Source organism: Phoxinus phoxinus (genome assembly GCF_949152265.1).
Source record: "Phoxinus phoxinus genome assembly, chromosome: 9".
Taxonomy (NCBI): Eukaryota; Metazoa; Chordata; class Actinopteri; order Cypriniformes; family Leuciscidae; genus Phoxinus; species Phoxinus phoxinus.
Window position 1 is genome coordinate 16,776,894 of NC_136884.1, and position 27,626 is coordinate 16,804,519.

Genomic DNA, 27,626 nt, shown 5'->3' on the forward strand with positions numbered 1-27,626 from the left:
TACCCTCCATTGGCTGACTGCACTTCTGCACCCTCACAGTTTCACTTTCTCAAAGACAGAACCAGGAAACTCTTCAATTAAGTGGATTGTTGATCTGAGATTGCTGAGCTGCTGCTTTGCGTCTCTGTAAAATGGCAGAAGCCAGCATTTTAGTGGCTCAGGACATTTTCAGCTGTTCAGTTTGTCTGGATCTACTGAAGGATCCAGTGACCATTCCCTGTGGACACAGTTACTGTATGTACTGTATAACAGACTGCTGGAATCAGGAGGATCCGAAGGGAGTTTACAGTTGCCCTCAGTGCAGACAGACCTTCACTCCGAGACCTGTCATTTGTAAAAATGTGGTGTTTGCTGAAATGATGGATAAATTGAATGAAAAACTACGCCGCTACGCTGGACCTGGAGATGGTGAGTGTGTCATTTTTACTGGAACAAAATACAAGTCTCAACTCCTACTGTTGAAATCACCTCGAACAACATGAGAAACCCTTTTTTAAAGGTAAGAAGCACAACCTGATGGATGCCACTGGAAGACTACAGAGGAATATTGGCTCCATTCTTCTCACCCCGCAGGAAAACGAACTGCTCTTCAACCACCTGGGCAGGAAATGCACAGTAAGTAAGATTTCTTTGCCAGATTTTGTTCAGTCATGATGAGGTCTGATGTTCCCAGCTCAAACTGCAATGAAGGTATCACTAATTATTCCATTGGAATTATTCCAAATACTTTTACATGCAACCAAATAATACATAAGTGATCGTATTGACGGCTGAAAACCTTCATGTAAACACCTTAATCGATCCGATTGAGCTCAATCCGAATGAAATTTCGATCAGATTGAAAGGGGTGGTTAGTTCCTTTTCTAATCTGATTGGAAAAAAAACATGTAAATACTTGATTGGATTGAAAACCGAAATGGACTGCACATGTGCGATGACGTACAAATGGCATAATGTATAACGCGTGGAACGGGAAGGTGTCCGACTTCATGTCTCCGATTTCAGCTCCTACCCAACTGCAATGACTGTCGTGTTATTCTAAAAATGCTCCTAACACTCATCGTCTGTAAATTTGATTAGAACAACATCCCGATCAGTCCTCTCATCCACACACACTTAACTTAATTTTGGGCATGGGACGGGGTGTTTTTATTGTTCGTAAAATATAAACAGCACGGCATAACTATCCACGTGCTCGTCGTCTCCTAGTCAGGACCCGAAGTAGTTAAGTCCGAAGTGTTAAGTCTGCTCTTTAAAACAAAGAAAAGAAGCAATGTAAGACAATACTGTAGTATACACAAACTGTGGGAAAGTGTATATTCGTGCAGTGTGTGCACGCCAAAATTCAATTCGGATTAGAAGCTTGTGACATATAAAAACGCACATCAACCCGATCACTTATTTATCGTGCATATAAACACTATGTTCGGGTTCATCAATTTTATTATTGTAGGCCTATGCATTCATGCACATTTTCAAACTCAAATTTTAAAAAAGTTTTACATTTTGGAACTAACGCTAGGCTAGATTTCAAAATATTTTATTTTTATTTTTATTTTTTAATATGGTTTTTATATGGGTAATGTTTTGTCCTGGTGTAGTTGTGTCTGTTGCTGTGCTGTAAAGTGCTGTTGGCTTTCCGTTTCCTCATTCCACTATATTACCTGTTCTGTTCCTACAAGATTAAAAAAATGTTGTTCGGATAACAAAAACTAAGCTTCCCTTTTCAAACGAGAGCAGTCAGGTTTCCATAGGGCCTCGTGTGTGAAACGGGAATCAGGCCTGCGTAACTGGAATTGCTGGACTTGTTTCTTGACACAGGCCCTTGAATGCTTCACATTCCTGGCGGCGTTGGATGGTGACAGTTCTTGCCATTCCAGAGGCTTAGTCACATTTTGACATTTATTTTGTATGCCTTTTTATATTCAAGCGGTGTGTTGTCCACATCGCTCTTCTGAGAAATCAATTTAATTGCTCTGCATCACAGAAACATGAGACGTCAGAACTCATTCGTTTTTGTTAGTATTCTAGGAGCTCTGCTAAATGCACACACCCTTGATCAGGACTGCTCAGTCAGCCCACCTGAGGATGTGGTACGGTGGGCCATTTTCTGCTGTTTCTGGCATTATGTGGTTCTCCTCATGCATATGAATGTATGTGGGTGTTGGAGAACCAATCCTCTTAGGTAGTTCCTGCTGGTCAAGTTTCTTAGAACTGTAAGGACTCCATGCACAAAATCAAGCCCACCCAGATATGTGTCACATTAAGGAGTTGTATGCCAACTTTAATTATCTAATTTTGTGTAATACTGTATAAAACACATCATATAATATAAACTGATCTATGATAATGGGCTGCTCTTCTCAAAAAGCTTTGACTACAGTCAGTCGTAATGTGCATAATGATTATTATGCACTCATTCTCATCATGATTAGTGAGTGAGAGAGTGTTTTCATTCACTGGCATTGTGACCGGCAGCTTTGATTAACCAGATTAACCAGTCCATGTCCAGAGCGGTAGAACTACATAACTTGTGGTAGTTTTATGGCATCCACCATAAACAAGAAGCAAAAAGCATTTTTTTTGTGTTTTAGGGGACTATCAAAATAAAGTGTACTTTTTTTCATCATATTCAACTTTCTTTAGAATGTTATGTTGCTGAGTCCCTCCAAAGTCACATCAGTCAATCTGACTAGATATCAGTGCGCACTGTTTCTGAACTCCCTGAACGCCTCCATTGTAGTCTTGAGTGTTCTTCTGGGAACGAACACGACACTTGCATATGTGACTAAAGTGTCATGCAGGCAACTAAATAATGTCAATCATTAGCCATAATGGCTAATAAATTCCTAGATTTCACTCGCCAGTGAGCTAAGCTACGTGTAAGTTAAGCACATATATTTTCACTCATCTTTAACACTCTGACTGAGCGCTTGAGAGTTTTGTACTATTCCAATTCATCTCAATGGATGCGCATCGTATTTGACACCCCTTTAAACTCTAGTGTGAAGGCTCCTGACTCAGTCGCTTAGCTGAGAGTGCTCAGTGTTTCTCTCACACACACAAAGAGAGAGAGTCTAACATATTTACACGCTACATGTAAATGGTACTCATTGTTGTGAGTTCACCTTTTAAAACAAGCAGAAGCCACTGCTGGTTTCTTCGGTAGTGGGCAGAACTAATGTGCTAATGGCAATTTCATTGGCTAGCGCTCACCTACGGTATTACTGTCACTGTTTTGATTTCAGCAAATCAGTTTTGCGAACGCTGGCAACACGATTAATATTAATTATCCCAGCAGCTCATCAGACCTTAGGACGTTTAAATTGTTAATAGAATTAGTGGTAGTATTATTATCATTTAAGTATTTGTTACAAGGTTTAAAGTTCAGGGAAGAAGGAGGCGGGAACCGGTGAACCGTCAACACACTTTAAATAAACAAACACAAATCGAAAGTCAAGCGCCAGCCACTCACGGACTACTACCGGATATAAACATAATACAAACACAACATAGATGTCCCAGGCCTGGTCCTCTCTCGTCCTTCACTGACGTCGCTCCTTCCTTTATCCTCATGGAGCTGTGGCTCATTAGCACTCGCGCTACCGGGTTCGCTCCGTTCCCACGGCTCTCGGCACCGCATTGCTTGCCACAGTATTATTATTTTTATTTTGTTTACAGAAACACTGAATGACCAACAATGTCTCAAGCGTCACCACCCGTACTAAGTTCTGGTAAAATGACGCATATGCATTCATACATTTTCATTCCTCCAGGGTTAAATTTTAGTTCTAATTACTTGCGTCCTATCATAAATCGCGGATTAATTGCAAGTTTAACCATCATAGAGTAAAATGTTATCATTTGCATCTGTTTTTAAGTCGAGTCAGGCATCAGGCGCAAGAGGACTCTGAAAAACAGAAAGCAATTGTATCTTTCTTCTATTGTATTTATCTATGCTTGTAATTTGTTTATGATTTTCTATGCAGATTCACTCCCCTAGAAAATCACCCCACTTATTCTAGAATGATTCTTTTCAGAGCTATTTAAATCGTCTGGTGAAATTGTTTTTATATCACAATATATATCGCAGAAAAACGAAATATCGCACAATATCGCGCACCACTAATATATATATATATTGAACATTCATAGTTGCATAATAGGTCCATTTTAAAATTAATTCTTAAAATAATACTTTTTCCATCATGCACAATGGTTCGTAATTCACAATTGCAGAGTTATATAAATTTGTTTTATACATTAGTTTAATTTGGTTTTTGTGTCCACAGAGTTTGTGTTCAGCAGTGGTACAGGTCTATGAAGCCGACAAAAACTCGTCCTGGGTGAAGAAGTGCAGTGGTGTGGCCTGTCTGGTGAAAGACAGGCCTCAGAGGTCTTACTTTATCAGGGTGTTTGATATAAAAGTAAGTCAGCAGATGCTCCATGTGGGTCAGGTGTGTATTTATGATTCCCCATATATAATCTTTCTATTAGTATTAAGTTAATGTTTTTTTTTATATTCTGGTTTGACAGGAAGGAAAAATCTTGTTTGATCAAGATTTGATCAGCACCTTTACAGTAAACTGCGCCAGGCCTAACTTTATCACATTTGCTGGACATGTAAGTTCTCAGATCTTATACCAACATCCCCTTTGTGCGTGTCTGTCCATGTGTTCATATCTACGGTGAATGGGAGGGGACATGTTCGGTTCACTTAGTTTTGTCATGGGCACAACATATTAACTCCTGGGAACGTGATAATGTGCTGTGGCCACAAGATATTAATTAGTGCGAACTTCATATTAACTTGTGGGAACGTGATAAGTCGTGGCCACGAGATCATTTTGTTGAGGTAACAACATTCTTATGCCATGGCCACACGATGTAAAGCCTTTTTTTGTGTTGAGGGAACGACATCCATTTCTCATGGCCAAAAGTTTAAATGCATAAACAACCTGCGCGACCTGGAATTATCAAAAATGAATAGACCTAAAATAATACTTATTCTTTATTAAGGAAACGCGCGGAATTAAGAAATTATTATATTAACATATTACCCATTATATCGTATTCCACACAATTGTGCACCGGCAGTTCAGGGGGTCAGGGAGGTCAAGGGCTGGAGCCATCACTGGAGTCTGGTCAGGGGCTTGAGCCATTGTGTGTGCAACACACACACAAAATAGCCTTGGCCACAAATGATCAGCTCTTGAGACTCTGGTGTGGCGGCCATGTTGGCTGAAGACTATTGCGTGGCGGACACTTTACGAGAGTTTAACATTAGGCTATGTATTTATTTGTAAGTAGGTTTAATAGGAATAATAATAATAAAGACACAATCAGTGAATGGTTTTAAAAGGCAGTGAGATGGGATAGACCAAAATGTTTTATTCTGGGCCTATATTGTTCTTACATTCGTTTATCATTTATTGATAATAACAAACTTCACTCAAATGCTGTATTTGGCAACATCATATTTACACGCTTCCACATTAATGGAAAGCTTTCCTGTAGCTCAAACAGTAGAGCATTAGCGCTTGCAACGCCCAGGTCATGGGTTTGATTCCCAGGGAAAGCAAGAACTGATAATAATGTAAATGTGTACCTTGAAATGCAATGTAAGTCGCTTTGGATAAAAGCGTCCACAAAATGCATTAAATAGAATAGGCTATATAATATATGACCATTTCTTTCTTTCCATGCACGACAAAACTAAGTGAACCGAACATGTCCCTCCTGTTCACCATACTGTACATATCTGTTTTGTACACTTGTACTTCACCTTAGCAGAAGCAAGGAATGTGCCACAGCCTGATTAAGCTGGAGTTAAAGTCAATGTGAAACTGATACTGGCTCTATTTGCGTTTTTAATTTACATCCCTGGTCGGATTTCATCCGTGCACATTGTCTTAATTCTTTCTTTCTTTCTTTCTTTCTTTCTTTCTTTCTTTCTTTCTTTCTTTCTTTCTTTCTTTCTTTCTTTCTTTCTTTCTTTCTTTCTTTCTTAAAAAAAAAAGCCAACTTTTTAATCTAGTTTAATATTGTTTTACCCTTTAATGCAGCTTATGTAAAATAAGTTTAATTTTTTTGTACAAAATGCCACGTTTGAATAACTCTTCTGAATCATCTGCGTTTTCTGATTCATGACTTATTGTCTGTCTGCTGTTTCACGACAAGCAGAGTGTATATAAAGCATCTTCATGTGTGTTCATCCTCAGGCGCTCCAGTTCGCTCTCAATTTTGACAGTGAAGAGGAAGCCAAGCGCTTCAGTTCTGCAGCTAATGACATTCTGGATAGAAAAGAGAGGAAAAGCGGTAAATACAACTGCACAGCAGGCTGCATCTTTACTTCACTTGTGTCCCTCTGCTGTAAAAAAACATTATCATCTCGTTTTCTTCTGACACGATTCAGTGCCCCCCTCCCCCCTCGTCTACTTCTATCACTCTTTCTGTAACACTATATGCTCCGCTCCCAGTTTTTTTTTTCTACCGGTAATAAGGCTGCTCAACCAGTTGTGTTTCCTCATGCCCGTTTCTTCCGCGTTTCTTCCGCATTCCGCATTCTGCTCTTTGATGTATTTGCACTGGTGAATTTATTAAAAACCGTTATCTTAATTTTGTCTTGCAGAAAAAAGAAGTGACCCACCCGGTAAGTTGTTTACTAATGAATCACTTTAACCTTAATTCTGTCTAGACTAAACTTTATATAGGACTGACAAAATTGACCAGTTAAAATGTCTTTATGTCTGCCGATTCTTTGAAGATATGCTGGTAAGTTTATGAACATAATATGTTGAATAATCAGATTGAATTGTGCAAATAATTATCCAGGTCATATCCCCAAAATCAAAAAATAAAATACAAAATAGGAAATTGTATTTTACTAAAAGAAAATAACGAGTGTTTGTAGGAGCACGACAGTTGTGTATTGTGGCATTTTTTTTGGTGACAGTTAGCCCCAAAATTATAATTACTTTTAAATTAATAAAAAACAAAATTAATACAATACAGGGTTTTTTTCCCTCCATATTTTGTGCCGCTTTTTTAGTCTCCAGACACCATTTAGTCTCTTAGTATTGACCCCCTTGTGACTTGCGGCCTCTGTTTGCATGGAGGGTTTCTTGATGTTCTTGTTTCTTGAAATCCAGTGGTTGTGTATAACTTGCTGGGATTAAAAGAGGGCGGGACTTTATGGTGTACAGCAGCCTTCAAATGCTGCTAGAGAAAAGCGAGAGCAGCCTGAATCAGACATACCTGCATCGTGGATGTCTGCATGCATTTAGAGATGATGTTCTGCACCACCTTTTTGTCAGCGCCGACTGATAAGACACCAGATGGGGCTTTGGATTTGGGAGGCTGCCTGGCTCCCCCCTGCAATGCCTCTTACTTCCACAGGACGAGCTGTTCAGTCCGTTCTCCAACCCCGCGGCTAATCTGCGACACAGTGAGGGCACTTGTGGTGATGCAACGACGACAGACACTGTACAAAACGCAGGGCTTAAATACACTGAACAGATCAGGGAAACGAGACACAGCTGGGCCAAATGAACTAACGAGTAATTAACAAGATTAACAGGTGAAAGGGATCAAATCAATGAAACACATGGGCAAACTGGGTGTCACAGGCAAACCATAACATGAACACAAACATTAAACGTGACAGAACCTCCCCCTCCCACAAGGCGCGGCCTTGCGCCATATTACATCAACAGGGGTGGGAGGGTGGGCGCCCTGGAGGCTGGCGAGGGCATGGCTTACTCTGACCAGGGCGGAGCCAGCAGTTCAGGGGGCCAGGACAGAGCCGGCAGTTCAGGGGCCTAGGGCGGTGCTGGAAGTTCAGAGCTGAGTGTCTCGGGGACAACCTCCGTGGATGGGTAGCCCCCCTAATTTTTTTTTTCTTGGGCCGAGCTGTGGACTCTGGAGCAAGCTCGGGGACTGAAGTCCTCTCTGTACATTGGACGGGGGACGGAGTGCTCTCTGGACTCTCCTGGATGGGGACAGGGACTGGAGTCACCTCTGGACTATCCTGGATGGGGAGAGGGACTGGAGTCACCTCTGGACTCTCCTGGATGGGGAGAGGGACTGGAGTCACCTCTGGACTCTCCTGGATGGGGAGAGGGACTGGAGTCACCTCCGGACTCTCCTGGATGGGGAGAGGGACTGGAGTCACCTATGGACTCTCCTGGATGGGGAGAGGGACTGGAGTCACCTATGGACTCTCCTGGATGGGGAGAGGGACTGGAGTCACCTCTGGACTCTCCTGGATGGGGAGAGGGACTGGAGTCACCTCTGGACTCTCCTGGATGGGGAGAGGGACTGGAGTCACCACTGGACTCTCCTGGATGGGGAGAGGGACTGGAGTCACCTTTGGACTCTGGAAGGGGACTGGACATTCAGGCGCGGTAGCAGCCATCTTGGCAGAGGGCTCTGGCGTAGCAGCGGCACCTGGTCAGGTGCTGGAGCCATCACTGCGGAGACCTCTCTCGATCAGAAGCCTGATGAGGTAGTCTGTCAGGTCATGGCCAGGCAAGTCCATCTTTACTGCTGCTAGATCCAATGTTGTAAGGTCTGACGTTCTGTCACACGCAGGTTGAAGCAGGGAAGGATGGAGGATCTACTTACAGCAGTTCAACTTTATTTTCAGTAATCATAAAAGAAACCAAACACTTGTGACATCAAACAGAACAACCAAACGTATAGCAACGACGACAGACACTGAACAGGACAAAACACATGGCTTAAATACATTGAAAAGATCAGGGAAACGAGACACAGCTGGGGCAAATTAAATAATGAGTAATTAACAAAATAACATGTGAAAGGGATCAAATCAATGAAACACATGGGCAAACTGGGGTTCACAGGCAAACATAACATGAACACAAACATTAAACGTGACAAACAGGCTATAAAAAAAAACATTAATTAAAAAAAAAAGTGTTTGTGTCACATGTTGTGTGGGAGAGACTAAACACACGAATAACACAAAGATGATAAAGAAGGAAACAAGTAAATCCAACGAGGTACAAATCTGCCGTGCACAAATCTCAGTGATGTGACCTGCCCAGAGGACGAATCACTTAGAGCGTTCAGCCTCTCATAAGCGGTAAAGCAGACCCCGCCCCAGAACGCTGGTCCACTTTCCTTACAGCAGGGAGCTTTGGCCACTCACTCGCTCTCATGATATGCAGTCCCTCGCCTCAGACCGGTGATCTGTCGTGTATAAAATACACGTGAGTTCCAGCCACTCACTCGCCAGTCTCAAAGCACCGTTCTGTCCCATATAAAATGCTCCGGCCGCTCGCTGCCGTGCCATCAGTGTCAACATCGGCTTTGCAGCTGTCTTCTCATATGGGTGTGAACTTACTGCTTACACTAGCCATTATGCATGCTGCCGTGGCCGCTGTCCATCGCTTTCTACGTCAAACTGGAAGTCTACGGTCTAGCCGCAAAAGTGAAAAAATGTCAACGCATCCGAAGCTCAAATCGGATCCGAAATTTCCACATTCGCATATGATCGGAAGTCCAGGCAGATCCCGTACTACTCTCCATTGGAAATAGATGACTTCCAGTCCAACTGCTGGTGTTTGTTGTGTGCAGTGGAAAGGCGGCTTTAGTTTTGATTGCGTTACGGTCATAGACAGTATATAAGATGGACACAGCGACCCCATAGGTTTTAACGGATGTGAAGTCAATTAGATGCACTCACTTCCTGATGGCTGAGCGTAGTGCACAGGCTCACACTGAGCTTGATGACGTAGATGTGACGTGAGCAACCTGTCTGACAGCTGCAAGTGTTCTAGTAGCTGTGCCGAGAGAAATCTGAATCATTCCCTTCTGAATCTTGCAGAGACGGAGAGCGGGAGTATTAGCTGTCCATGAGCTAGCAGCAGGATCAACTTTATCACTCTCTATGGGCTTCTCCCTTGACTTTATGCCTCCACGTCCCCCCGATTGTCTGCGAGCTTCTCCGCCGGTCTATACGGTCATTTCTCGACTGTGCGACAGAGAGTCGAGTGGTTATGACGCAATCGTTAGCCTATTTTTTTAAAAACTGCTTCTACGGGGCCATAACGTAAGATACAAGGTAATGGAGCCTTTTATACATTGCCTTGTTTCTTTAAAAATAAATAATGGACAAATGGAGTCTTTAAACGCCTCAGATTAGTAAAGTTATTCGCTGTCAAAATGACGCCAAAATAATAATAATAATTAATAATTTTTTACATTTATATAGCGCTTTTTCTGAGACCTCAAAGCGCTTTACATAGAAGGGGGGAATCTCCTCAACCACCACCAATGTGCAGCATCCACTTGGATGATGCGACAGCAGCCATATTGCGCCAGAACGCCCACCACACACCAGCTTACTGGTGGAGAGGAGACACTGATGAAGCCAATCAGTATATGGGGATGATTAGGAGGCCATGATGGACAGAGGCCACTGGGCATATTTTTGGCAAGGATGTTACACCCCTACTCTTTTTCGAAGGACATCCTGGATTTTTTAATGACCACAGAGAGTCCGGACCTCGGTTTAACGTCTCATCCAAAGGACAACACTCTTTTGGCAGTATAGTGTCCCCGTCACTATACTGGGGGGTTAGGACCCACACAGACCACAGGGTGAGCGTGCTGACCTCACTAACACCTCTACCAGCAGAAACCTGGATGTCCCAGGAGGTCTCCCATCCCGGTATTAACCAGGCTCAGCCCTGCTTAGCTTCAGTGGGCAACCGGTCTTGAGTGCTTAAGCTTTTGAATGATACCTAATAAAATACATGATGGGGAATAAAAAGTGCAACCAGGACACTGACAGTTAACAGGCTATAATAAAATCATTAATTAAAAAAAGTGTTTGATTGCATCAGTGAATGCATAATTTAAAAATTAATTCGATTTTTACTGTTCCAGGACCATCAGGACTTTCAGAAGCAACACTTCTAATGGCAACGGTGGACATGAAAAACCCAAAGATCAACAATCAGCATAATCAAGATAAGAAGAAAATATCCAAAGCTGACATCGGCACCCCGTTCAATTTTCGGTAAGTTCACTTTTATGTTCAAACCAACTTGGAATTGGTAGTAAGATGCGTTTGGTCGATCGGATCACAAGTAGACGAGGGAGACACATTACTGTTTACACCTGCCGTTCTAATCCGTCTCTTTTGTCCACTTTTAACCACTTCTGTTCTGTCCTGATTTCTTTGAGGGGAGGGTAAATGTATTCTTTTTTTATATATATATATTTCGATCTAATGGACAAAATAAGCTCACACAATTGACATACAATCGCGAAAGGAGACGATGGAAAAACACACAGAGAGCAGCAGCTTTCGTTTCTGCTCTGATAGCCATAATACCACGCAGAACGCTGTAAGTGCGTGTTAGAAATCAGGAATGGCGAGAGAACATTGTGCTTGGTACGTTTTCATCTTCAAACCAAACTTGGGTCTCCAGTCGACAAAGTTTAAATCCTGTCTGGCTTTCGCTTCCCATAATCTTTACGCAAGTCGGTAGGCGGAGAGTAGGTGGTATTTTATGGCTGTTCTAAACATTTAATCACATGAGCGTTTACACTACGAACGCAATCCAGTCAAATGCGGTTTTAAACAACCTCAGGAATTTCTCGAAAGTGGACAGGCTCAAAACATTTAATACCCCGTTTACACCTCTATTTAGCGTTGTGCACTTATTATCCGATCAACCAAAACCCATCTTAATACCAGGTACTATATTGTAATACTATGTTGTGATAGGAAGTGCAATCAGATGGACACTTGTTTTTAATATATCCCAGACGTAATAACCTGGCGTCTGTATTCCAGAAATCATGTTAAAGATGATTGATGATTTTTTCAGGCACGTTGGCCATGTAGGATGGGATCCCAAAACAGAGAGTACTGATGTGAGTATTTCCGCCACTGCATATTTGCATTTATTGCAAAGCGTATAAAGTCGTGATGTTCGATTCTTTATGCATGTGATCTTAAGATGCAGTTGTTTACACGATTTCCTCATAGTCAGGAGGTCATGACGGGATATAATTCACAAATGCAAGTCATCTCTTACACAAAGTGATTGCAGGGGGTATATCTTCATAATCCAAAGCAATCATTCACCCACAAATCAAGGATCATATTTCACTCATTGAGCTCAGAGTGTGTATTAAATCTTAGTTCACTAGTTTTTAATTTTAACTCCCATGAACGAGAGATTACATATACTGTAGGGCATTTATTATGGGTTATGGTGGGATTGTGTTGGTCAACTATCTGCAGGAGTGCTGGGAAGTTTTTAATTATCAGAGGAAATAATTATTAACTTCAAGCAGCACATTCGTCTATTTCTGTGGTTGAAGAATTTGCTGAAATATAATCCACCCAAAATACATGTTTTCTATGTGAATATATTACTGCTATTTATTCCTGTGATCAAAGCTGAATTTTCAGCAGCATTACTCCAGTCTTCAGTGTCACACGATCCTTCAGAAATCATTCTAATATGCTGATTTGTAATATTATTATTAAATAGAAATCTGTTGTAACATTATACGTCTTTAATGTCTCTTTTGAAAACTGTCCCCAAACTTTTGAAGTGCAATGTATGTCCAAAGTCAATGTGATGAACTATACAAGCATGAGTTACAAATGAGGAGTACTGCAACACAAGAATCAGAAGTTAACTCTGATTTTATTTAGATTTGATTTGCATCTTTCAGTCATTTATTGAAGGTTCCCTTCTTGTCTTTTCTCAGTTAAATGAGCTGGACCCAGATCTAAAGGAGTTGTTTGACATGTGTGGCATTTCTGAGGCCCAGCTCAAAGACAAAGAGATATCTAAGGTCATTTACGACTTCATTGAGAAGAAAGGAGGATTAGAGGCTATAAAAAAGGAACTTCGACAAGGTGAGTCCAAGAGTTTGGGTGTACCAGGTTGTGATATTAGAACGTATCTAAGCAAGAAAGATTATATGTTGTACTACAGTAGAGTGATATTTAAATAATTTGTCCTTCAGGACCCCCGAGGTGGTGTGGTAGGTAACTTTCCCCTTTTGCATGAGCCTGCAGTGACAAAACAATTTTTTTTTGCAGTGAACCAATCAGAAGGCTTGTTGCATCCAAACTATTGTTACTACAAGATTTATGTGGGCTGATGATCTGTGTATATCTAGGAAATACTTGTAGTGCCTCTAGTCAGAAGTTGGAGTTGGAGTCAAGACCATAAGTCACACCAAAACTAGACCTCCAAATCCCCAGATCCAAACAAAGCCCTGTTGGTTCAAGAAACAGAGATCAAGACTCCAACTCGGGTCAGTGTGTTTGAAGAACATGTCTTCTGTCTCACTCGATGCTAAAAGCTGAAAGCTCTTCAGTCCAACTTATTATTCAGAGTCAGCATTTATAATGGTTGCCTATAAAGGAAGAACATAAGTAATGACTCAAACAAGATAATTAATGACGTGCACCTTAACCCTCTAGGGTATTTTCATTTATGACTCACACTCAAGACTTTCGGGTCAAAAATGACCCGGAGGGCGGGATTCAGATTTTTTTTTTTTTTCAGCAAAATTAATTAAATTTATTTTTGTTCAATAATATTTTTTATTTTTTTCTTTGGTGTTTTGAGAGAATTTGATGATAATAATGACTATTTATGCAATAATAAAGATCCATTTTTTCCCCATTGAATATAATATATTTTTTTATTATATTTTTGTTTATTAATGCTCAGGTTAAAGTAGAGACTAGGCCTATAGAAAACAAGTTTTGAAGTCAGATTGGTGCCATCTGGTGGATGTAGTGAGCATAATTATTGTGCAATATCATATTTTAATAAAGGCTTGTGAATTCTAGTTGTTTTTGCACATATTTCCCTATTTTTTTTAGGTTGTGGATTTTAATATATAATAAGAGATTCTCAAAGACTATTTTTGTAAAGTTTTTTGTTTGTTTGGTTGGTTAATAATTGCTTTTATTTCACACATTTCCCAAAATTAGATTTTGGAATGACACGTGTTCATTTGTGCGTGTGTTTTTGTGTGTATAAGTGTGTGTGTGTGTGTGTGTGTGTGTTTTTTTTGTCTGTTTTGCACTCTTGATGTTTGAGAGATTCACCCCTTCACTGTTGAGTCCTTTTTTTCTGCATCCTGGCTGATTTGTAGATTGTATGCACAAAAAAATTCTGTATTTCTAAATTAAACGCTTCGGGCCATTTTTGACCTGAAATACCCCAGAGGATGAACAGTAACCATAGAAACAAAGGAGTGGCGGGAAATCAAACAAATGAACACCAAATGTGACCAATCACTAAGAAACCTTACATTTTACGTCATGCAGTGGTGAATTTAGTAATAACCGTTATCTCAATTTTGTCTTGCAGAAAAAAGACATGACCCACCTAATGGTAAGTTGTTTACTAATGAATTACTTTAATGTTAATTCTGACTAAACTTTACATAGGACTGACAAAGTTAAAATGTGTTTATGTCTGCTTTATTTTCTGTGTTTATTTTACTGAAATAAAATAACTAGTGTTTCTTTAGGACCAAAAACGATTTTTTTATTGTGGCATTATAATGACAGTTAGCCCCCAAATTATAATTACTTATAATCCATTATAAATATAAAATAAATAACATGCTGACAAGGAGCTATAGTCTATCATCTCTGAAACTACTGGCCTGGCACTGCTATATGCAGCCATTGGGGGCTCTGGCAGCTATCTATACTGTTGGCCAATCAAATCTATTCACCGGTATCACTAACTACAGACTGGTTTATCCAACGTTACGTATTTAGATGGGAGAGCATAAGTAGAGAGAATAATTCAGTACACTTGTCACTGAGTTTATGTTATTCAATTAGTTATCTTACCAATTATATGGGAAGCGTGAAGACGTAGTGGGCGTGGCCAACCTGCCACTTCAATCGATAGTAACCAATAGAAATTGATTTTCATCCTGGTGGATAGAGACCGTCCACTGAGAAACAGCTTTACTTGCAAGCCAAACTTTTTAACTCGCAAGCCAAAGATTTAGACCCGCAAAAAAGAGCAAAATGTGTGGGTTTGTGATGAAAAGGGTTTGAGGTGCACAAAGAAAAATAAACATTTTCAAATATTTACATGTACTGCAAATAAATTTGTTATCAACTTCTTATTTCTGAGCCTAAAGAAGACTCTTTTTTTTTAATTACAACATAATTTGTTTTCCTCTCAGAAGAGTTGGTGTTGATAGAGGAGTCAGCATCTTCAAGGCATCACCTTAGACCTTCCAATGACGCAACATCATCCAATGTTAAACATCACCCTCAGGAGGTACACAAGAAAAAGCCAAATTGAACATTGTCAATTACTTTTACAAAATTGGCCCTGCAAATATTTTTTTTGTCTTTCATTTTTAGGTACTTGAGGCCCAGTGCCCAATATGCACAGTAACATTTCCAGTGTCAGAATTAGAATGGCATGCCAGCTTTTGTGGAGAAAGGTAATGGTGACTTGCATTAAAGCTATAAAACACCTCAAATTGTTGTTCTCTGAAGCCATATGATCATTGTATGATGAACAAGCCTACATTTAACTGTATACAGAGACCAAATTAAATGTGGCAGTGCCAAAAACACAATCTTCATAAAAAAAATCATAAAAATTGTTTCTCTGGGTCTTGAATGGCATGAGGTTGAGTGTTCCCAGTCAGACAGTTCACTTGGTACAACACATGACTATGGGATACTGCGCTCTCACACCATCTGCTGAAGAAACCGTTATTCATGTCTCATTAACCATGTTCTTCAGCTCTTCACCGTGGTGATAAAACACCATCATGCCACATTTTTCCACAAGAAAAGAATCATGCCACAAGAAGAAAAGTCAATGGTAGGGATTCTTGTCGAAACTATAGGTAGAAAAGAGAAAGCTTTTAGCACAAATTTAGCTTTGCTAACAAATGACTAATAAGCTTTTCTCAAACTAAATGTTCCAACGTGCCACCTTCACAATAAAACCCACGGTGGTGAATCTTGTTGAAGGAAACGGATATAATAGAAAAGTTTTTAGCTTGAGTTTAGCACAACTAAGACATGGATAATAAACTTTTTCATGAAAAATAGCTGAACATGTTCTCGCCCCTGTCCTATGGCATGTGGGTGTTTATGGTACACTCATGAGCACTTTCCAGTGGAATTTCCCTGTGGTTTCTTTCGTGCCCCCTCTGTTTCAGTGGAGTAATTGCAACTTTTGTGTCTGAGAGGGCTTACCCAGTACTGAGAGAGAAAATGTGTGTTCTCCTCAGCAAAGTGCCTTTACTTCCGCCCTATCTTAGATTTGCGTTAAACAAACAGCAAAGTGTTCATGACTGCATACAGCAGGAAACAAGCAGTGCCACAAACATTTGCACTAATTTTCCATTTACAAGCTCTGGAATTCCTGATAAATCTCAAAAGGGGCCGTTATGTCTTGGTCTGGAGATAGATTCCGAGCAGAGCTGTCTGGCTAAGTTAGGCTGTGGAGCCAAGTGTGTTTATTTCTTACAGTATTGAGACTGCTGAGGCTCATGGCCTCAATATCGGTAGTATGGCTGGATCTCCTCTTTGTACGCGAGTTCTGGCGCTGGGCATTTCCATTAGTGTGTGCCACGCGACATTTAAGCATGTGTCAATAATGCCGTTATACGTTCAGGCCCGGATTCCCTGGGAAATCTGCATCTGTTGACAGACATTATCTCCCTGGGCAGGGTTACGTCATGTGTAGTAGTGACAACAAATGTGTCAGAGAAACTCTGTAAGAAGAGAGTGGTCGACTGCACTGTAAAAGTGTCAGATACCCTTTTGAAGTAGTTCTCCTGGTCAGTCCCTCCAGAAAGTTTTTTTGTGATTGTTGCGGGCAAAAATCCTTGATTTTGCGGCACGTTTTCTTAAAAAATGCGATGGAATATGCGGGATATTTATGCAACTTTATGCGATGAAATTGCGGGAACTTGCAAAAATTGCGGGATCTTGCAAAAACTGCGGTTTGATGAAAAAGAGAAAAACATTTTTTTCCCCCCAACACCCTATTCACTAGGCTACTACTTTAATGTAAAGAGTCATTTCTTATTACTTCCTATGATAAGCAAGCATACTACCTCACATAAAGTGCTGGGAATATTTAAGTTCTCATCTTGTCTTATTTCAGACCTTAATAAACACATGGCTCAAACTTACAAAACATTGATGAGTCGAACAAGTTCTGTAGCTTTACAAAATGAATATGCTACAACTTCTGTAAAAATGACAAAGCGGCAAAGTGGTTGTCCAGCGTCGATTTCCGCCTGTGGTCCAAGACACAGTTGCACGGAGTACAAAATAATTTGCCCCCACTGTCATGTAACACACTGGGAAACTGCTTTGCGCAGTCTTTTGCGCTTATGTTTGTTGGCAAATGAGAATTTTTTGCGAGCTTCATCATGGTTTCATCAGCATTACGGGGTTTGCAGCTTTTCAATGAGGTCGCGCAATTACGTCACTTCATATCGTTCCCATGGCAACAGGGCAAATGGCTGCGCTTGTGTGAAGTAAACGCAACATTTTTCAACTTTCTGCTAAGATATATGTGACTTTTTGCAACAAAAATGCGGGGATTATGAAATCATGCAAGCCTGCATATTTTGCGCGCGGAAATCTGCAATTTATGCGGCGAAAGTGCGGCGTATTTGAAAAAATGCACCCCCCGCATAAATATGCGGACTTTGGCTGATTTTGCATTGAATCATGCGATCGCATAATCGCGTTTTTTCTGGAGGCCTGGTGCTGAAACACTTGCCCCAGCAGGGCAAACACGTGTTTGTGAACCATGGCTTTTCAGGCATGAAAAAGGTCTTCAGCAGATGGCGTTAGAGAGCACGATATCCCATAGTCCCATGTGTTGAACCTTGCTTCCCTCCTTCTGAGAACAGTAGTTATGCAGAACTCAATCATTTTGGGGTTTAATATTTCCTTAATATTTGTTTATATGATTGCTGAACTGTTTCAGTAAACAACTGTTACATTAATTAATATATTTTTTCCTTTTTTTTTACATTAGTCCAGATGAAGTTGCAGAAAAACTACCGTGCTCTGATTTGGATCATATCTCACGGTAACCTGACTATGTTCATTGCTTCGGTTCAAAACATTACATTGCAAAGGTCATAAAAATATCTTCTTTTTTTTACAGCGAGGAGGATGTGATTCGTCATGCAGCAGCACAAATAGACAGCACAAATACATTTGAAATCTGTGTGTCACGAGACAACATGGTTGAGAGAGGCCTGAAGCTGTGGAAACGTCAAAAAACAGGAAGCCCTGTCAATCCCTTGAAAATCACCTTCCTGGGAGAGCAAGGAGTCGACACAGGGGCACTGAGGAAAGAATTTCTGTCCAGTGTGTAGTTTGATTTAATCATGCATTTAGTGAACATGTAGAAATTTTTAAAACATTCCTACAATTTCATTATTCTAAAAAAAATACACTGTCGGCATCTGAAATGATCACAGATGTGTTTTTGTGTTTCAATACCCCTCTCTAGCCTAATGATATTTCATCTTTTTTTTCTGGATTTAGCAATGGTTGCTGGCATTGAAAAACGTCTCTTTGAAGGTGATTCTAAGAAAGGAAAAATGCCTAAGTACTCCCTCAATGATCTGGATAATGAGCTGTTCAAGTATGTGTCTTGCCTTTGGATTTTGGGTTTGCTTCATAGTCACACAATTCATTCTCAATAATTTACTCAACCTCACGGTATTCCAAACTTTTCTTTCTTCTGCAGAAGCAAAACACAAAAGAACGTTTCAGCTGTTTTTGTCCATATTATAAAATTTAGTTGGGTTTTAAACCTCATTGATTCCCAAAAACCGATGAGACATTATTCAGAATATCTTTTTTTTTTCTGTAGAAGAAAGAAAAGTTTGCAATTGCCCAAGAGTAAATAAAATACAGATTGATTTTCTTTATTTGAATAACATACAGTGCTTACACACAGACGTTTATACAAATACACCACTCTATACTAGTGCCAAGAACTGTTGTCCATATATAAAACAATATATATCTCTAGAGTTGCAGGTCAAATATTTGCTGTGAGCATTGCCCAAGGAGGCCCGGCACCCCGGTTTATGCAAGAGTGGTGTTACGAATACCTTGTAACTGGTAACATTACAAGCGATGATGTACATGACACCGAGATATCACCACTAATCAAAATGGTAGGTTTTGTAGACAGAATTTCATTACAAATAAATTATCTATTAATGATTGCCCATTAGTAAATTAGTTTGCTGGAATAATACACACTTCAATAAATCTGTCTTCTTCATTTACAGTAGCACTACTGCTTTTGCGTAAACAGTAAAGTACTGTAAATTACCATATACAGTAAGTTACTGTAAATTTCACACAAAATACCCACAATGCAGTGCATATTACAGTAGTTAACCGTAAATAATATAAGTGGTATTTTACTGGGCTTTTTTGCGGTACGTAACTGTAAAATTACGGCAAAGTCAAAGCCACTGAAAATTGGTTTTGCTCTAAAATCCAATTCAATTCAATTCAATTGACAATATGTATTGTGAAAAGCGCTGCACAAATAACTGTTTTAAGCCAGGTTTACAGAACATGCTTGTCTACATTACAATTTAGAGTGATCTGTTATCAGTTAATATGTGCATTTGATCTGATCTCGGCTAGTAGGTTATATTGCGTGTGAGGATGTTAGAGGTGGAGATTTATAGCCTTTTCTTACAGCACTTGATATAATTAAACTGGCGGATCCAGAAAGGGTAAAAGTTGATAATTCCGCAACTGCAATTGCAGATTTCGAACAGAGATTGTGACAAAGGTGAAAAACTACAGACTGCAGCTTTAAATACATAGGAGCTAAACCGTTTAGGGCCTTATAGGTCAGTAGCAATACTTTGTAATTAATACAAAACTGAATAGCCAGTGTGGGGATGATAAAATTGGTGTTATACAGTATGATCATATTTTCTTGACCTATTAAGAACTCTACTAGCTGCATTTTGGACTAATTGTAGCTTGTTATTTAGGAATAGGATGCAGGACAACAAGCTAGTAATGCATTACAGTGATATAGTCTAGAGGTCATGAATGCATGAAATAACTTTTCTGCATCAGAAACAGATAGCATATTCCGGAGCTTAGCAATGTTTCTGAAGTGGAAGAAGGCTGTTTTTGTAATATTAATATGTGACCCTGGACCACAAAATGTGGTCTTATGTGTCAATTTTTTTTTTTTTTTTTTTTATTCTTTCCATTGATGTATGGTTTGTTAGGATAGGACAATATGTGACCGGTCACGGAAAGTAGGGACACAAGTCGGTTCTGGAGCATTTTGAGTTATTCACAGATTCTGAAAGTGTAGTCTCCAAGCTTTCCAACGATGTGTAACACATGGTAATCTGATAATATTTGGAGAAGTTGTGGCCATTTGAAGGTAGGCACTCAAAAAAAAATCAAAGTGGAGAAATCTGCCTCTAAAGATTGAGCAGTTCTCACCTCTCTGCTGCTGGGAGTGACAATAGGGCTCATTTACATCTCATTTAGATAAGCCATACCCTGTAAAGCACGTTGTTTTATTAACATTAAATGGATAGTTCTCCCCAAATGTTTAGTTAATTGTCATAATTTACTCTCTCAAGTTGTTTTAAACCTGAATATGTTTCTTTATTCTGTTGAAGTTATTTGGAAGAATGTGGGTAACCAAACAGTTGATGTTCCCCAGTGACTTCTATATTTATTTCCAATGGAAGTCAATGGGGACCAGCAACTGTCTGGTTACCCACATTTTTCCAAATATCTTCTTTTGTGTTCAGCACAAGAAATAAATAAATACAGGTTTGGAACAACATTAGAGTGAGTAAAGAATGACAAAATGTTTATTTTTGGGTGAACAATCCCTTTAAGGACAAGCGGCTGCATGTTTACTATTAGGGCTACAGTCTCTTTAAGACCTGAAAGCAACGCGTCTAATATGTACACATAATATGACACGCAGATTTCTCTCAATTTAGACATAACCAACTTTCTTTATGTAAACCTTGAGTGTATTTGACAGTATTAGCTCAAAAAGACTCGAAAGATAACTTAGTCCAGTATCCAGGCGCTGTTAGACAGGCTTCTAGTGCATGTGCGCGTCGGCTGTTTGCGCGCAGAAAAGCGCATTAGAACAGCGCTTCAGCAGCGAATGACATGTTTAACCGGCAAGGCTTTAAAGCACATGCAAATAATGAACTTTTGAGAACTGCAGTGTCCTGTTCCTCTTCGTAAACATTTAATGTGAGTATTTGTCGCGTTGTACACTGGGCTGTTGAGACGCAGACTGCTACAAAAGCACACAGCAGCTTGCTTGCAGCAAGGATCACAGCGCAACTTTGAACTATATCGATGCGATATGGTCTAATTCCATATCCCATTTAAAAAATATATCAATATATTTTTTATATCGATATTATATCGCCCAGTCCTACCACGCTGTTCCCTTGGAGGGCGGGGGCAATAACAAAAGAAACAAAAGCTGGCTTATCCAGTATGGAAATACACACAGACAATGACACGCCCCTACTGCGAGCTAGAATCTCACAAAACAAGCCGATTTCAACCTAAAAATGTACGATTTTAAATATACCAATATTGATATCTAAAACATGGAGAGGCTTCTTCGTGATCTCAACTAACAGATTCTGCAAAAAAGCGAAAATCACCAGTTTAAAAAAAAAAAAAAACGCTTTCTCATTTTGCTCAAAAGTTGTGCTGCCGACTTGTGTCCTTACTTTCCGTGGCGGGTCACATATTTGAACGAGATACATCTATTTGAAAATCTGGAATCTGAGGGTGCAAATAAATCAAAATATTGAGAACATCGCCTTTAAAGGTTTCCATTTCTGTTGCCAATTGTGCTGCATCCACTCACAAATATATATATATATATATTTTTTTATATATATTTAAGGTAGGACATTTCCTACCTTAAATATCTTCATGATACTGATCTTTACTTAATTTCCTAATGTTTTTTAACATAAAAGAAAAAATCTATAATTTTGGCAATTTGGCTATTGCCACAAATATACCCAAAATACCATAGACAATTTTATTTATAATGTACTACACTCATACTTCTCAATTAAGTGGGTAGAACAAAGACTATGATTTGAGCTATGACTTACTGGTCATACGGTGCGTGGCGTCTTGGAGATGTTGTTCGACAGACAAATTTGTCCAACAGACAAATTCATTAGTGAACCATGCTTGTCAATATTTATTAAAGGTAACATTTTACTTGTAGATTGAGGATGCATCTGATCTGTCCATCTACACAAAAGAAATCCTGGAATGTGGCTACACTGGACCAATCAACATTGACCACAAGAAAAGCATATTTAGGTATGTCAGCACTGAGAAAAAAATTGTCAGTTGTTATTTTTCATTTATATAAATATCAACTCTTAACAGTATTTCAATGTACGCTGTGTTGTAATATAGTACATTTGAAGCAGATGAAATTGAGCAATATCAAACTCTCAATTATAGTCTTGCTGGATGGAAGCTATGAGTCTTTTTATATATACAGACTCATACAGTACATAATAGTAGTTCCCTTACAGTCAGTCACGTTCGACGTTAAGTGAGAACGGAGCTGACCAATTGGGATCTCGCCTGAGAGCATACGAGATTTGCATCATGCACCCCATCCCGCGAAGAGGAGTATGAATGTGCTTGCAACACACATTCAAGCTTTCACTTCTGAGCCGAGCGTTTCTTACGATTCTGCTCTGCAATCATCTTTCGACTATGTACAACAAACCAAAAAGAAGCTCTTCAGAGAGTGTTGGTGACGGCGCTTCAGCGGTGGTTACTACTAAAAGAGCTTCCCTCTGCATTAATTGCAGTTCATCTAAAAAAGCATTGTATACGATAAGCCTTGATTATGATAAGCATTGTATTGTATTGTATTGCAATGTTATGTGCATTGTATTATGATAAGCCCATACACAGGCTTATCAAAACATTCTTGCACACTATGCAGTGACCGTTCCCCCTGTGTGCCTCAGCACTAAAAGAGCCTTTTCCCTAAAAGTGCAAGCATAAGATGAGTGTATTAATGCTCCATCCATGCATTTCAGGATGCGGTAGTTTCCTGACGGCCATGATTGCCGTCTCACATGCCTTGGCATAAGCATAAGATGGCATTCGTGGGTGGTTCATATTCTCGCATGAAAACATAACCACTTCGGCTTTTTCCGGAAAGCTTGAGTCCATTCTGCTGTTGACCAGCGGCTTGTGTGTAAAAGCACAGCTGCGAGTCTGTTATACACTTTGGGAGATCGAGGATTTCAGCGAGAGCTTATGCGCTGGGCAAAATCCCCTTGGACCTCCTGCTCCTCAGCATGTCGTGTGCTGTCGAGCCGCCACTCTAGATAAGGATCAGATGTCGATTGCTGCATCGGAGAGAGGGCTAGTATGCTCTGGAAATGTAGGGTTGCAGCACGCTCAGTCTTGTGACGCGTAAATCGCATTGCCCCGCCCCCTTGCCTTTCTTCCCGGATGTGCATGAAGAACTTTGGCAGTATGGAAGCATATTGGTGTGGAACAATATGGAACGCCAAAGATGCCAAAATCTTTTTAAAAATCTGCTACCCTCAATGGTTGGGCAGTCAGGGCGTTCGTGGGGATTCCCCAGGTGGAGTGTGGTGTTGCAGTGCATGCCCGTAATGTGCTGCCACCTGGTGTGGTCATCCGCAGCTCCCATCCAGCACATGTGAGGCATCAGCAGCTTTCACTGCTGGGGCTTACAGTGCTGCACGCCCAGGATGCAAAGTCTACTAAGCCAAAGCACTCTTATGCACGAGGGTAGTTCAGAGACCATGATGACTGACCGTGATCAAGTCACTGTGCAGGCCCTTGGCCGGACGATGTCCACCTTGGTGGTCCAGAAGTCCCCCCTGACTAAACCTTGTAGGGTTGCGAGATGTCGATGCGCCCATCTCACAAGGTGGCCTTTTTGGCGATGCTGTCGAGGAGTGTGCCCAGCAGTTCTCGGTAGTCCAGAAGCAGGCTGAGGCAATCAAGAGCTAGGCCATCGTGAGCTGCCCTAAGTCTGCTCTTCGCCATGGGTATCCGTTCCCTTGTGGCAAAAAAAGAAAAGAAAAAGAGAACAGGCGCAGCCAGCTCAGCCGTGACATCCACCTCGCTGCCCCACTGCCCCTTCCTGCAAGAAGGGCTGGAGCGAAGTGTATGTTGAAAGTGTATGTTGCAGCTATTGCCAGACATTAGGACACAGGGTTCCTGAGGGGCGTGAGAAGGTTAAATCCTCTGCGCCCTCACCTTGTACCCTCTTGGGAGCTCTCTTTGGTCTTAACAGCCTTACAGAGAGTGCCCTACGAACCACTGCACTGGCTTCCGTTAAGAGCGTGAGGAACCTGCAAGCATTTTTTGCTGACAAATCATGACTAGAATTCGGACCGGCCAATTCTCATGTAATCCTGAGACATATCCAAGGTTCCCACCATTCCCTTCTTGGATCAGGGGGTGAACATGTTAGTGCTACTACTAGAGGAGGCAGACCCAGCCCTTGCTTTTGCTGTACCGTCCACGCTTTGCGCCTGTACGTGGACCGACAGAGATCTTCAGGACCTCAGACTAGCTCTTTTTCTTTTATGGAAGACAGTAGAAGGAAAAGGCTGTCTCCAAGAAGATGTTGGCCCACTGGATAGTGGATACCATAGTTTTGACATACCAAGTCCGAGATCAGCCCTGCCCCTTGGGGGTGAGGGCTCATTCCACTCAGTGTTTTTTTTCAGTGGGGCAGCAATAGTGGCACTTTTGGAGGGATCCTAATACATCAGCTCTGTTCTGATGTAACATTGAATGTGACTGACTAAAATGCAATGTCTAGGTTACTTATGTAACCTTGTTCCCTGAAGGAGGGAACATAGATATTACATCCCGTTGCCACAATTGCTGTACCACCTCTGGATGGCCGGGACACACGTCTCTGCTCCTCAGCGGAAAACTTGAACTCCATACATACCCCTCTTCGCGGGGTGGGGTGTGCGATGCAAATCTCGCACGCCAATGTCCATTGGCTCGTTTAGCTTACACTTCGAAGGTGATTGGTCTCTCAGGCAAAATCCCAATTCATCAGCTCCGTTCTGACGTAAGATCTATGTTCCCTCCTTCATTAAACGTTCTTTAAAAAAGGAATTAATTTAAATGATACAAACAACTTGTATAATCTGCTTTGGAGTTTCGAATGCCATGCTTTTAAATATGAAGCTTTTTAATCCTTTTTTTTGTCTTTATTTTTGTTTTGCCAGAGCACTTACTCTACATATTACAACAAAACGCATCCCAATGCTGCAACAACTGCGTGAGGGCCTTGAGATATACGATCTTATTAACGTCATGCAGAGAAAGCCACAGGAGTGTCACAATCTCTTTGTCATAGGATATAATGACAAAGTATGTAGAAATACCTTTTTTTTTACTTATTTGGCTTATATGGCACAAATGACAAATATTCAAATCTATTTTTATGCTTTTCTTTTTTGTGTGTTTAGGTTGACTCCCATTACATTTTATCCCACCTGGCCCCAGAGATGAGCCCAACTGGTTCGATTAAACAAGTGAAAGAATCAAAAATCATGGAATTCTTTCAAGATTTCCTTCTTGACCTTGAAGGTATGGACTAAAATAGTACTATACTAAAATAGTATAATGTGCTGCTGTAGTTCCCATTGTAAAAGGGAATGAATAAACTAAACAATTAATTCTAATTTCATCTCATTATTCCTAAGACACACAACCAGAAGATGGGGAAGCGGGAGAAACCTTGTCTGAACCAAAGATAATGCAGTGGATTACTGGGCAAGCTTACAGGCATCTGCTTGTATCAGAAAGGGAGAAATTTAAAATAGTTATTAAATTTGACCATTACTGTCAACAGCACATGCCAAAACACACCGTGTGTTACCCAATTGTCAGTGCGTGCACCAATACCATAACATTCCCTGTAGTCCATATGGTAGATTACGAGTCTTTCAAAACACTCTTGCAAACTGCTGTTACATATGGGGCAAGCTTTGACAGAATGTAGAAAATGTGCTGGAATTGTCTACTGTAGAAATCTACAGTTCAATGATTCATGTATAGCATCCGTTCTTACGATGTTCACCCTTTGGGAGATATTTAAAGGGATAGTTCATGTACAGCATACCAAAGCATTAGTTCTTACAATGTTCACTCTTTACTAGCTTTACTCTTTGGAATGTTGTTTATGCTTTACTAAGTTTTACTCTTTGTGAGGTTTTTAAAGGGATAGTTCATTTATATCAAAACTATAGTTCTTACAATGTTTACGGTTTACTCTTCGGAATGTTGTTCATGCTTTACTAACTTTACTCTCTGGGATGTTTTTTAAAGGGATAGTTCATGTATATCAAAGCATTAGTTCTTACGATGTTCACTCTTTACTAACTTTACTCTTTGGAATGATTTTAAAGGGATAGTTCAATCATTTTGAAAGTTCAAATGGAGACGCAAATGAGTACGATTGTTGTATGATTGTATGTTGTATGATAAAGATTCGTTCATCATTTGTAATAATGGTTATATTACGCAATAAGAATATTTTACCTCACACGTTATCGTACGACTTCTGAAGACTTGGAATAAACTGCACAAAATAATGATCAGTTCATGGAGCATTTCCATGTTATGGTGAGGAGCTGTCCCATGGGAAACAAAATTACAAATTAAATGACTAAGTGATTATGGTTACAGAATGTTGATTTAATTTTTTACATTTTAATGTTAAGACATGGGTAAAGTGATGGAATGTCTCAAAATGAGTTGAATACGGCACAATAAATCTCACACAAGCAAACTAATACGCTCATGAGGTACACGTACACACATAACGTGTAACAGGAATATCTGTAAATGATATGAAGCACGTTTACGTGTGATCCCACTAGATCCCACACACTCCTCCACACAGAACACAAGTATATACAGATAAAATGATTTATCATAACCCACTGGAATCCCTTGACTGTATGGCATTTATAAATGTTTATCCGATTCAAAACAAATTAATTACTCTTCTTACAACTTAACGATACATCAATAAATTATATAATGAACATTTACAAATGGTTTGTTCAACATTTGTTCCTGATTAACCATTGTTTATTGAGATAATGATACTAAAAATGTATATATGATTTATACAAGTAAAAAAGAATGTATCATATAAAAACGTATAAACCATCTACTGATGATCTTTTTTTTTCGTCTCTTCATGATTTACAATTTATTTAAGATAACATGTACCGGTACATAGTAAATAGTTTGTGTAGACCTTATGCCTTATGCTTCGGACTCTGTGTCCGTATGAATTAGCTCAAATGATCCATAGGGAATTTTAATAACTAATCATGAATATGATTAATATATTGCATATTACAGTTACATTAAATTATCGAAATTGAAGATAGACTATATGAATATATGAATAATCAATCACAACGAATTATAATTCCTCATTCATACATCAATAGTCTCATTTCAGATCGATTATGAGGTA

At 40.0% G+C, this 27,626-nt stretch overlaps 2 protein-coding genes across 3 annotated transcripts in view; one reads left to right on the forward strand and one right to left on the reverse strand.

Annotated features, from left to right (window-relative positions):
• slc6a1l (solute carrier family 6 member 1, like) overlaps nt 1-27,626 on the reverse strand; it is a 112,252-nt gene that overhangs the window by 66,055 nt on the left and 18,571 nt on the right. The window lies entirely within an intron of this gene.
• On the forward strand, nt 55-27,320 carry LOC307003690 (uncharacterized protein). 2 transcript variants are annotated; one of them, XM_079622413.1, is made up of 20 exons: nt 55-408; nt 500-615; nt 4,293-4,427; nt 4,537-4,623; nt 6,222-6,318; nt 6,632-6,652; nt 10,918-11,050; nt 11,868-11,913; nt 12,763-12,913; nt 14,388-14,411; nt 15,226-15,323; nt 15,410-15,492; nt 18,066-18,119; nt 18,198-18,403; nt 18,584-18,683; nt 19,077-19,224; nt 22,326-22,423; nt 25,357-25,501; nt 25,600-25,720; nt 25,837-27,320. In XM_079622413.1, exons 1-20 carry the CDS (start codon nt 132-134, stop codon nt 26,133-26,135), a joined length of 2,439 nt encoding a protein of 812 aa, XP_079478539.1. In that variant the 5' UTR covers nt 55-131; the 3' UTR covers nt 26,136-27,320. The 2 variants fall into 2 exon arrangements, with proteins under 2 accessions (XP_079478539.1, XP_079478540.1); XM_079622414.1 differs by having other exon boundaries at nt 64-408; nt 15,229-15,323; nt 25,837-27,313.

Bases quoted from the DNA above. Each gene is read 5' to 3' on its own strand.
- LOC307003690 (XM_079622413.1), top strand. From the start codon at position 132: ATGGCAGAAGCCAGCATTTTAGTGGCTCAGGACATTTTCAGCTGTTCA. The intron at 6,653-10,917 runs GTAAGTTGTTTA...TTACTGTTCCAG, and splicing joins AAAAAGAAGTGACCCACCCG to GACCATCAGGACTTTCAGAA. The intron at 12,914-14,387 runs GTGAGTCCAAGA...TTTGTCTTGCAG, and splicing joins AAAAAAGGAACTTCGACAAG to AAAAAAGACATGACCCACCT.